The 12,282-nt window shown below is 38.8% G+C and overlaps 1 protein-coding gene across 1 annotated transcript in view; it reads left to right on the top strand.

The window, feature by feature from the left end:
• The window catches only part of fer1l6 (fer-1 like family member 6), a 72,697-nt gene that overhangs the window by 2,995 nt on the left and 57,420 nt on the right, over window positions 1-12,282 (top strand). The window contains exons 2-18 of the mRNA XM_084724603.1: window positions 1,866-1,954; window positions 2,388-2,493; window positions 3,577-3,631; window positions 3,970-4,101; window positions 4,238-4,300; window positions 5,059-5,137; window positions 5,451-5,607; window positions 6,024-6,210; window positions 8,088-8,189; window positions 8,294-8,384; window positions 8,544-8,661; window positions 8,794-9,028; window positions 9,465-9,573; window positions 9,754-9,973; window positions 10,304-10,424; window positions 10,601-10,701; window positions 11,977-12,079. Coding sequence (XP_084580729.1) covers window positions 1,866-1,954; window positions 2,388-2,493; window positions 3,577-3,631; window positions 3,970-4,101; window positions 4,238-4,300; window positions 5,059-5,137; window positions 5,451-5,607; window positions 6,024-6,210; window positions 8,088-8,189; window positions 8,294-8,384; window positions 8,544-8,661; window positions 8,794-9,028; window positions 9,465-9,573; window positions 9,754-9,973; window positions 10,304-10,424; window positions 10,601-10,701; window positions 11,977-12,079 — 2,068 coding nt within the window. The remainder of the gene's footprint in view (window positions 1-1,865; window positions 1,955-2,387; window positions 2,494-3,576; window positions 3,632-3,969; window positions 4,102-4,237; window positions 4,301-5,058; window positions 5,138-5,450; window positions 5,608-6,023; window positions 6,211-8,087; window positions 8,190-8,293; window positions 8,385-8,543; window positions 8,662-8,793; window positions 9,029-9,464; window positions 9,574-9,753; window positions 9,974-10,303; window positions 10,425-10,600; window positions 10,702-11,976; window positions 12,080-12,282) is intronic.

The raw sequence follows: 12,282 nt of genomic DNA, 5'->3' as shown, positions 1-12,282 counted from the left end.
TGGTCCTTATGTGACCAGAAGACAGAAAAGCAGCCAGATATGAGTTGTTGTGGTTGAAGTTAGTTTTTAGCTATAAACCTCAGGACCTGAACCTTCCTGGTGCCTGTTAGTAGCAGAAGAAAACTTCTCTGGACTTTGGCAGAATGGATCACTCAGACAGTCATGCGGCCAAGCGACGGTGAGCATATTCATCGGTTTTAAAGTATATTTGTTTTTGAACATTTTGACTGTTCTAACTGTTACACATGACAATCCCTCTAGGATCTGGTCAGTTACATAAAAGATTTTTTACACTTCAGATTTCAGTTACATGGTGATAATAATGGAGGAAGGTTACCTTTTTTTTTGCATTTTCGTTACACATGGACTTGGTCCCATTATGTCAAAACTCTGCAGACAAACAAAATAAGACACAACACTTGGACTGGGTTACACCAACAAAGATCAAGTTAAACTAAGATTAGTTCTTGTTTATCAAAACATGGTTTAAATGGATTTAATCCAGATTTAAAGTTGAGCAGAGCTCAGTTTAGTACATACATACAAAGTTTAGTGTTTTAAACCAAAATTAAGTTTAATCAATATGGAGATGTTTGCTTCCCCAAATTAAACTAAAAAAGTTACTAATTTCAAGTACTGTTGGGATGTAGTAAGTATAAAAGAGGGGGTGGCTGCTCTGTATTCCTCAACAAAAGTATACCGTATAATGTCCCGTATAATGCAGTATTGTCCCGTATTGACAAATAGTGCACTGTCTCTTAGTGAATCAATATGAGATGCATTTTGTCTTGTGTTTTCACACAAACCCAAGTCTTATACACACAACACTTTTTCACATGAGTGGAATGACATGAGATAATAAAGAGTTTCAGTTTCAGAACAGCGGTTGCATCCCATTTTCTCTCCCATAGATGACTTATATGACCAGGGGCCCCTGACATGGGCCTGTAAAAGGCTCCCCACCCCTCCAACATGGGAGCAAGACACCCCAACTGCAAAAGACAGAAAATTATTACAAATGACACTGATGCGTTTTGTGTCTCTTTGCGCTGTTTTATTTGTCCAAGTGTTGTTTTTCTCTTAGTTTCTTTGTGGTTGTTTTGTGTCCCATTGTAGATCCTTTGTGTCTCTCAGGTGTTTTTGTGTTCTTCTTTGTGTTCAGTTTGGATCTCTTTGTTGTCATTTTGCATCTCTTTGTAGATATTTTGTATCTTTGTGGTTGTTTTGTATCTTTTTGTAATCAGTTTTGCTTGTGTTTGTGGTTGTTTTGTATCTTTTTGTAATCAGTTTTGCTTGTGTTTGTGGTTGTTTTGTGTCTATCTGTAATGGTTTTGTGTCTCTTTGTGGTTGCTGTAAGTCTTTTTGCAGATTTTCTTGTGTCTTCATTGTTGTTTTGCATCTCTTTGTAGTCAGTTTTGCTTGTCTTTGTGATTGTTTTGTGTCTCTTTGTGGTTGCTGTAAGTCTTTTTGTAGATGATTTTGTGTCTTTGCAGTAGTTTTGCATCTCTTTTTAATGTATTTGCTGCTAATGTGTTGATTTAAGTCTTTTTGTAGATGTTCTTCTGTCTTTGTGATTGTTTTGCATGTCTTTTTAATCAGTTTACTAATCTCTTTGTAGGTGTTTTGTGTCTTTGTTGTTGTTTTGTTACTTTGTAGTCAGTTTTCTTTGTCTTTGTGATTATTTTGAGTCTTTTTGAACATTTTATGTCTTTGTTTTGCGTCTCTCTGTAGTCAGTTTCAAGACTTTAACCCCATACTCGTTGTTTGATTTCAGTGCGCTGTAGTTAAAAATGAAGATAATTTGCAGCAAATGAGGGTAAAAATAAGAATAAGAGTGACTGAAAGTCTTCCTCTTCTGTGAACAGAAAGGGTAAGATCATGTTTGGCCTGAAAGTGAAGAAGAAGAAGAAACATGTCAACACAGATCTGGTCCTGGCAAACAAGGGAGCTGTGGGTAAGGCCTGGAAAACAAACACACACTCACACGATGTCACCATCTTGGTTGTTTTTACAGTGTACAATACAGCAGTTTTTCCTGTCATATCATTGGTGGTGGACTAACCCTTGTCAAACAGTCACATGTTGAATACTGGTGTACACAATGACAGTAATTATGGGTAATTTAGGTTTTGAAGTACAGCACAGGGTCACAGGATGCTACTGTTCCTGTTTAAATAGAGTTATTTTATTTGTATAAATGAACATCCCTGACCATTTTTACTACCATTTCTGTATCAACCTGTATTATCTTAATGCATCTTATTAACAACACACACATTAAATACTTTATTGAACTTCTTTCTCTTGGCTATATGAAATTAAAGTGTCCACCTCTGTCTGTCTGTGTGTGTGTGTGTGTGTGTGTGTGTGTGTGTGTGTGTGTGCAGACAGTGAGGCGGAGGGGCCTTCTGAAGAATCTCCCCTCCTTGAGATAGAAAACCCTGATGATGAAAGCTCTGCAGTGAGAACCAGAATAATACCAAACACTAAGAGGTATGAAATATTCACATTACACAACTGCTGAATTCAGTGTGTGTGAGCAGATACTGAGTATATTTAAACACTGTCACCTGTCTGTGTGTCTAGCTTTCTTTCAGCTTAGTATGTTGATGGGTGACATTTCATGTGTCAGGGTTTTGGTTTTTCTTAGTCCCTTCCTGTTTTATTTTGGTATGTTTTCCCTTGTGTGTCTTTGTTATTTTTACTTCCTGTCTTTGTCTTTTTTCCCACTCTTTCTGATCACTGATTATCTTCACCTGTTCTTGATTGCCCTCACCTGTGTATTGTTATCCTCCCCTCCCGAGTGTATTTAAACCTGTCTTTAGGGCCTTGGCTGTTTGTATGAGCTCTCTGTGTCTTTTCCTTGTGTATTTGAATTTGGACTCTGCTTTGGTCTGTGGATTTTGGATTTATTGTTTGGCTTTACTTTGCATGTTTGAGGATTCTCCCTGCCTTACATTCATGTAAGCTTTTTGCGTGGTTTCTTTTTTGTTCATTAAATATCACTAAACTGCTCCCATCTCTCTCCATTGCGTGCGTTTGGGTCCAGACCTGTGAACTCTTGAATTGTGACATCATGAGTAACTGTGAAAGGCATGTATATCTGTTTAACTAATAATCAGATTGGATAGAGGCCCATCTCTGCCAATAGGATGAAAAAAAAGATTTTTATAATGAGAAATGTGCTCAAAATAATGACTTAGTATTGCATAATAATAAGAGACCTTCTCAGAATAAGGGCTCAGCCTCTCAAAATAATATTTTATTATTTCAAAATAATGGCTTAGTGTCTTAAAATAATGAGAAGGTCCTTAAAGTAATTACTTATTAAATGATGAATAATAAAATAATGAGAAAAAATAAAATGAGAAACTTAGTTTCTTGAAATAATTCATTATTTTGAGATAGTGTGCCATTATTTAAGATACTAAGTCAATACTTGAAGTAAGTTTCTCATATTGTGACATTTTAAGTCATTATTTTGACAAAGTTTTTTTTTTTTTCATCACGTTGGTGGAAATTGGCTTCCATTGGATTGATTCACTGACCCTGACCTGAACAATGAAACTTTGACAGGGCCAAACTGAAAACTCGCATCCAGGACAGTGAAGGGAAACCACAGAGCTTTCAGGTAACTACATGTAGAGTACACAGTTGTGGACTATATTTGGGTTATATAGTACTGCAAAGATAAGATTAAACTTAAGTGACTCACAAGGGAACAAAGGAATAGTAACAGTAGTCATCTGCAGAGAAAAAATGTATAAATAATGAGAGAAAACAGGAATAATTATACACAATGCAAGTGACAATTTTAATTCATACAAGTAAAAACAGGAAAAGACAAAACTGTAAGATATACTGTGTGTGTGTGTCTTTTTTTATGTCTAATTGTGACTAATTCCTGAGAAATACCATAATCTATATCATATCTGTGCAGTGGTATGTAACTTTATTTCTGTGAAATAGATTGCCATTAACATCACAGAGGCCAGGCAGCTGGTGGGAGAAAACATTGACCCCAGTGTGGTGATCGAGATCGGTGACGAGAAGAAACAGACTTCCGTCAAAGAGGGAACTAATGCTCCCTTTTACAATGAGGTAAGAATAAATGAAGACAAATAAATTGGGACCTGCTGATTTAAATGATCTAAGAGACCCCATCTGAATCAACTGTCACTGGCTAATCTTTTAAGCTCTCATGCTTCATTATTCTCCTCCTCTTTCTTTCCATTAGTATTTTGTGTTTGACTTCTTTGCCTACAAAGAGGTCTTCTTCGACAAAGTCATCAAGCTGACGGTGAGTAAAAAACATACCGAGAATGAGCATGTCAAAGATGAGTTTTAAGTGTCATGTTTAACTTGGAAAATATCAGGTCAGAACACCTAAGTGCTTATAACTGAAATTATGAAGGATTTTTTACTTATAGTCTGTGAGTTAAATACATAATATTCTCTTAGTATATCTGAATGTGTCATCTAAAGTCATATTCTTTAAATTGGAGGATGAAAGTAACACATGAAGTTCTCTTCAAATATGAAGTTGACACTTTTGGTAACACCTTCCATGAATGTCATGTCTATAATGCATTATAAGCCCATTCAAAACTTGAAACTGGCAAGCCAAAGCTACAAGACCATGGAAGCAAACAAAAAACAATTATGGCCAAAGTAAGCCAGCTCCTCCAATGGTTTCTGTGTAAGACATGTCTATAATGCATTATAAGCACATTCACAAGATTTGTAACCTGCAACTCATATTCTTCTCCTGTTGTCAGCTTGGCATGTAGGTATCAAACATTATGAACCCTGAACTTCTAATACATTATGTCCACCTTTTATACTTCATAAACCTTGTAATAAGCTCTTGTACAAGTTTATAAATATTTATAATGTTTTATAAAGCCTTATAAATGCATTATAAAGTGTTATGAACGAATAATACATCATAGACCTTCTGCCAAAACTTGTCCATAACTCTTTTTTGTTTGTTTACATGATCGTGTCAGCTTCAAAACTGTCTTGTCAGTTTCTTTATGTATATATTTCTCTGTCCAGGTGATGCATTCTAAAATGCTGAGGAGTTTCTGTATTGGTTCCTTTAAGCTGGATGTGTGGACAGTCTACAAACAGCCAGGTAGCTCACCTCTTTCTGGCATGTCTCTTAATTTAACTAGTGATGTCAAAACAGTCCACGAAAGCTGAAGCCTGCTTTAAAGTGCTTAAACGTTTTAACCAATTTTCACCTCTTTTTTTTTTTTTTATTGATTTATCAACATCATAATGCAAAAGCTACATAAGCTAAGTGTGCTGCAAAATCCACCAGGACAGCCACTGATTACTTTTGCTTACAGAGAATGTCTTGAACAAGGGCACACAATGATAACTTTACTTTTAAATCAACTGTTCCACCCAGTAGTCATCCTTCCTTCTTTCCCGTCCTCTCTCAGGTCACCAGTTCATCAATAAGTGGGCAATGTTGACCAATCCTGTTGACATTAGCACTGGGGTCAAAGGTTATGTCAAGTGTGACATCAGCGTCTCAGCAAAGGGAGATGCCATGCAGCCAGGACAAAAAACGAGTGATGCTGAAGAGCAGATAGACAAGTATGATACCTGTCTTTTTTTCCCCTAAATGTTGTATGCAGTATTCCTTCATTAGGTTTTCTGGAAAAGGTTACAGAAACAGCAACGATATAGGAGAGGCACAATGTCATAATAGTTGTGAAGTAGAATCTGACATACATAATCAGCACCTGGGGAACTATATACGCTTTCAACCCTTTTAAGAGGGTAATGCCTACTTGTATTTTAAATTGTAAAAGCTTAGAATTATAAAAATCTACAACCTTCAAAGATATTAAATACATTTAACTGATATTCGGTGAAATGCACATATTAAGATTCAATAGCCATGTTTTTCTCTCAGGTTTTTCCTGACCTACTTGTTAAAATGGCTTTATAAATCAATTTTGGCAGGGTTGACATATATTAGCGTGTTGCTGTGAATTTCTTTTTCTCAGGAACCTGCTGATACCAGAAGGTTTTCCTTCTGAGCGACCCTGGGCTCGTTTCTGTGTGAAGGTGTATCGAGCCGAAGGCCTTCCACGCAACAACTCCAGCATCATGGCCAATGTCACCAAGGCCTTCATAGGAGACAACACAGCACTCATAGACCCATATGTAGTGGTCAGCTTCTTCAAACAAATGGTGAGTTGAATATCAGCTCCTAGCATAACAGTTGTCCAATTCGTATGTGTAACACAGCAGTTAAAAGAAAGGGCAAAAGATTATTGAAAAAATGTTTTTTAAGGAACAGGTTTAAAAAGTTGTGAATATGAGATTGGTACGTGGTATTGGTTGGCAAAACCTAAACAATTTTGATCATGCTTTTTTTTAACATATTTTTAAAGGGACAGTTCAATACCAAATCAAAAATACACATTTTCCCCCTGTCCTGTAGTGTTTTTTTTCCATCTTGGTTATTTTGGTGTGAATTGCTCACTTACGGAGATATCGACCATAGAGATGTCTGCCTTCTCTCCAGTGTAATGGGACTAAATGGCACTTGGCTTTTGAGAAAATTTTGAATGAGGAATGAATGAATGAAAAGGATTTTGGGGTTAAAGCTAGGGTAGGCAACATTGTTTTGGTGTCAATGAAAAATAATTTCATAATAACCTTTCAGCATATTGTAAATGATGTGGTCTGAGACAGAAATAGACTTCTGCACCTCCTCTTGGCTATGTTTTCAGTACTTAGAGAATCTGGCCTGTGACAATAGACTTCAACCACGAAAGACAGCTGCTCAGAGCTGGGGAGCTCTGGATGAGAGGGTTGGTGGCAGACTGGAACTTTCTGGAGGGAGAAATACCAGAGTGGCTCTGATGCAGGAGTGAAGCTCAGAGTGTATGTTTCATACTTTTTATATTAAAAGGTGGATTTATTTTCACTCGTGCTTCTCAGACTTCTGTAGCAGCGACCCACAAAGAAATCGCAGAGCTGCGGACTGATCAGATGCGAACTCAGCATTTGTTTTTTAATCTTTTGAGATGAAAAAGTGGAAATATTTTCACTTCTGCCTCTCAGCCCCTCTGCAGCAGCAACCATGGAGAAATTACAGATGATACAAATGACAGCTCAGTGTTTGTCTTTTAAACTTTTGGGATAAAAAAAATGGATAAATCTTCATGTTTTTTTGTAAACCTGTGTGCAGCAGTGACTACAGAGGAGCCAACCATGCTGTTTACAGTAAAATCATTAGTCTCTCTGTCCATGTTGACGGCTGACCAGAAGAGAAATGTATTTGAAAGTCACAGACTGAGAGTAAAAAGAGGAGGGACTGGTGAGCACTGTCTGTACTGACAAACAAATACACACAAATGGTGCTTTTGAACTGGCATTTCTGGCTGTGCTGAGTCAAACCGTGTCATGCTGACTGGAATATCCATAACCACTTGAGTGCTGCGCTGCTCAAAATGGACCCTAGAGTGGGGCCAAAGTGAGCCCAACTTGCCTCCAAGCAGGCTGCAGTCATGTCTTGCCAACCGCGGCCAAACCATGACGAGCCTCCTTTTCTCCCCCTTGAGCAAGCATGTGTTATGATACTGAGATCTTGTGTGCAGGAGAGCAGAGAGAAATATGTTTTTAAGAGTCTCTTTATGTTCAGCTCTCAGTACTTACGTAGTTTCAAGCTGAATTGATGTGCTTTGAAATCAAGTTTCTTTCCTTTGTCACTGTTTTTCCTCTCAGGTATCTACATTATTGCACACAGTGGATGTCTGTCGGTCCATGCTTGCTCATGATTTTCCTGGTAAACTGTTGTCTGTGTGCATGCAGTGCGTGCTGCTTATGTGGTAGGAGGGGCTGAGGATGAAGGAAAAAAAAAACCTAACTCAGATATGATTCAACTACTCCAAAACTGTCTAACCGTCCATTTGTGCTACTCTGTGAGAGGATTGTGTGGTTCCATGTTGAACGAGCGCTTTCAAACAGTCCTGATTAGCTTTCATCCTAAGTTTGGAATTCAGTTTAAGTTATTTTATGTAAGTCTATATCATCTTTGATCTTCTTACTTTGCCTCTTAGGGTCGCACATCCACTCAGAAGTCCACAGCAGACCCTGTGTGGAATGAGCAAATTGTCTTCATAGAGATGTTTCCCCCTTTGTGTCAGAGACTGAAGATCCAGGTCTGAACTTCTTGCACCATAATTTACACAGTTTAAATGTACAGTTGCATTATGAATAAAACAAGTCTAAATGTCACAGGATTCCTACTTCTCTCTCCTCATAGGTCTGGGACGAGGGAAGCATGAATGATGTTGCCATTGGAACCCATTACTTTGACTTGCGACGCATCTCCAATGAACAGGATGGTGACAGAGGTAAGGAGAGATGAAAGGAGGGATGGGAGCAGAGATAAAGTCATGAGGGAAGGGAAAATGAGAAGAAAGGAGGAAGGGGAATTGCTGGTTGGCTCATGGTGACAATTGTTTGTCTTACACATTGTCACTCCATCTTATTTGCTCTTTCTCTTTCTCCAGGGTTTTTACCAACCTTTGGTCCTGCTTGGATTAACCTGTATGGCTCTGCCCGAAACTTTTCCATTGGTGATGATACAGGGGAGCTTAATGAGGGCATCGGAGAAGGCGTGTCCTACAGGTCAGTGTTAACATGTTAATGTTGTTGTTGGATGATAATCATCCAAATATTTTTAGTGTCAGAAAAATTGCCAGGTAAATAATGAGCCAACAACTTACCAACAACAAGCTGTTCAATTCTCACTGTTGTCAGGGGTCGGGTCTACATGGAGCTGGCAGTGGAGATCCTATCAGGAGGGACAGGTTCGGAGTCCAAGATCAAAATAGCCAAGTCCATGAAGGATGTAGGAAAAGCAGGAAAAGCTGGAGGGAAGGATGGCAAGACTCCTGCAGGAGGAGGAGCAGGAGGAGCAGCAGGAGGAGCTGCTGATGATGACAAAGGAAAAGGTGTGGCTGCAGAGGTCCTTCCTGTGGATTCCCCTCCTGAGGTGGGAGGATTAAGTTTTCTTTTCATAACATCCTCAGTGTTCCCCAACATAAATATTTAACAGTACGATATGATTATGATACACCAACTGGTTCCAAACACTTTACATTTGTTTCTGACATATACCTTTCCTTTGTTACATGTTGTCCTTAGAACAACATGTAAAATCCCACCTTCATTATCACATACTTTTGAATTGTTGGAAACTGCACTGGACCGCTGGCAAAATGAAATTCAGCACACTGAATTGTTCCAGAATTCTTTGAATGACAACAGTGCAAGTGTAACAGTTATTCTAAAGGAAGCATTTGCTTTCAAGATTTGAATTAAGTTGTTTGTTGCCAGTTGTTTAGTCCTCATTTGGATTTAATGGCATCTAGCAGTGAACTTGCAGACTACTAAGACTGTGTAATAAATGGTGATATTTCCATGTGTAGCTGAATCCAGATGACAAGGAGCACTTTCTGCTGTTTGGGACATTGTTTGAAGCCACCATGATTGACAGGAAGATCGGAGATAAGCCCATCAGCTTTGAGTTTTCCCTGGGTGAGCTGCCAAATTCACGTTAATGTCAAAGTGTTGCTTTTAACAGAAGCAGCTCACATAGACAACAGATGTAACAAGCAGGATTTACTCATAATATAACCTGTTCTGTTTTCCTGGTTTGTGTTTATGTGGCTGGTGTTACATGAAGAAACCCTCTTCTACTTATGTTTCCTTCCTCAGGTAACTATGGTAATGTGTTGGAGCCTGCAGGCCAGCCCAGCATCCCTGCCCCTAGTCCTGCTCTCAGTCGGAGGAGAAAAGTGCTGGACGTCCCAGACAGCAGCGACTCTCCCCCTACCTCCCCATCTTCACCCCTGCTACCCAGGGGGCCTCAGGAAACCCCTACGACCACTACATCCACCACACCTGCAGAGAAACCACTCATCGTTGAGGGAAACAGGTTGAGTCATGCTGTTGTTTGATTTTTGATGCTCTGTTGAGCCTAAGATATTTATGTTGCTGTGTACACACTACATTTACTGTCTTAGCAATATTAAAGTTTGCTAACATTGGCTACTATAAGCTACTGGCCCTACCAAGTAAAACTATGGAAGAAATACCCCTGAATATATTGAACTGAGAAGGGGAGCATGATAGTGATTCAATTCTATTCTATTCTATTCTATTCTATTCTATTCTATTCTATTCTATTCTATTCCTCTTCATTGTTTTCTTGAGTCTTCCAGCATCCACTGTGTGGATAACTGTGTGTCTCTGTGGGTATACTCAGGTACTACATGTATCTGCCCCTGGAGAAGCAGAAGCCGTGTATTCATGTGCTGAGTCACTGGGAGGACAGAACCTACCGACTGTTCCACTCTAACATGCTGGAGACTATAGCTGTTCTGTTTGTACGTACATGCTCAGCACCATGCACTCTGTCTTTCAACAACCAAACTGTAAAACTCTAGCAGCTTCCATGCCTATCCTACTAAAATATGTCTGTATATATGTGTGTGTGTGTGTGTGTGTGTGTGTGTGTGTGTGTGTGTGTGTGTGTGTGTATACATATTTTGTTGTCTTCTAGGAGGAGGGTGTAGCCAGTGCAGCAGAGCTACACAGAAAGTCAGATCCAGGTGCAGAGCCTATGCTCAAAACCATCCTCAAAGAGTTCTGTATGGATGCCAGGTATTCAGACAATCTAATCATAATGTGTCTCACTAGTAGGAAAGACTGAAGTGCACTGCATTATACGCTGCTTTACGCTGTTTTTAAAGAAAAACATTAACAATCTGTAACTTTATGTAGCTTTTTATAGAAATTTGCTGTCACTGTATTACATGACAATTAAAATATTTACTGTACTAAATCATAAAATGACCATAATATGTCATCAGAGAAGAAACTAAGTTGAAATACTGGCTTCTCCAACAACTACTATACAGCCAGTATGTTCTCCTTTGAAATTCTGGGCCAGAATAACTGTTTTTGTTTTCCTATTTCATGTTTATCAGAGTTCAAATTAATGCTGAATGTTGGCTAAATGAGTATCTGTTTATGTGTCTTAAGAAATCATTAAAAGCGTAGGTGTAGAATTCAACCTATTTAATATACCGTTTATGGCTCCAACTCGCTATTTGAACTGCAGTTTGCCGACTAATTTCTGAATGCTCACAACTTACATATTTCTAAAAGTGCATTTTGATGATTTTTTTTGACAACAGGCTTCTCATTCTTATCTCTATTGTTCTTAATTTAGAAACATAAGAATCCAAATGATCTCCAAAGCTGCAATCTAATCATCAAATGACATTAAAATTAGGAGCTGCTCCAAACCAGAATTTTTGTTAATGAATATATTCAACAGCACTTCACTGCCTGGGATCTCAGGGCAGTATTTGACTTTTACAGGACATAGTGTGGCTATGACTTAAACCTGCTCTACTGAGCTCATTTCAATCCTTGACATCTCAGTACCGTTGTTGGCAGTTGATATGTGATATTTATCCAGAAAAAAAGCATCAACTTATGTTTTTAATTGTCATTCCCAAAATAAGTCTCCACCTGTTCAATTAGTAGGTGTGTATGTGTGTCAAATATGTCATTACAAGTCAGGATTATAATGGCTATGGAGGGACTGCACACATGGAGACCCACAAGGTCAGTTTGGTCTGCTCCTGGTTTCTGCCTACAAGTAAAAGTTACTGTGGAGTATATGATTAAAGCATGATGCAGTCTCATACTGGGCAGCACACCTAATGTTCCACTGGTGGCTGTGGGTGAAATCTGATGCTGGACTCTAAATTCTACTGTTGTCTGGTGGAGAGTGTAGACAGACATGATGCATGGTGTCACCAGCTGCTTCTTTTCACCAGCTGATGATGAGCATCACTGAGATGGTAGCTCACGGAGCCTCCTTACCAAAATAACAGCAGCATTCATATGTGGTCTGTTTTTCTGCAGGAGTTTCATAGCAGCAGCAGAGGCCAAGTTGAAGGCGGAGCTTAAGTCGAGCTACCTGACGCAGCTGGACAAGAAACGCCTCACCATGTGTAAACAGGAGCTGGTGGGAAAATCTGACATACACACAAGCACACGCATATACTCACACAGAAAATACCTCCTTAAATATAAACAGGTCAGGTCAGTCTGTCTTTCTTAGCCATTTTCCCACACACAGATCTTCAAGTCTTAAAAATACTGAAAGCAAAACATTTTGCTGCTAAGTGTTTCTTGAATGGGTCAATGTTTATTTTGCCAACGCACTTG

This window comes from Lutjanus erythropterus, chromosome 8 (assembly GCF_056507025.1).
Source record: "Lutjanus erythropterus isolate fLutEry1 chromosome 8, fLutEry1.hap2, whole genome shotgun sequence".
In the NCBI taxonomy this organism is placed as follows: Eukaryota; Metazoa; Chordata; class Actinopteri; order Lutjaniformes; family Lutjanidae; genus Lutjanus; species Lutjanus erythropterus.
The sequence above is the reverse complement of the archived record's forward strand: the minus strand, read 5'-3'. Positions and strand labels throughout refer to the sequence as shown.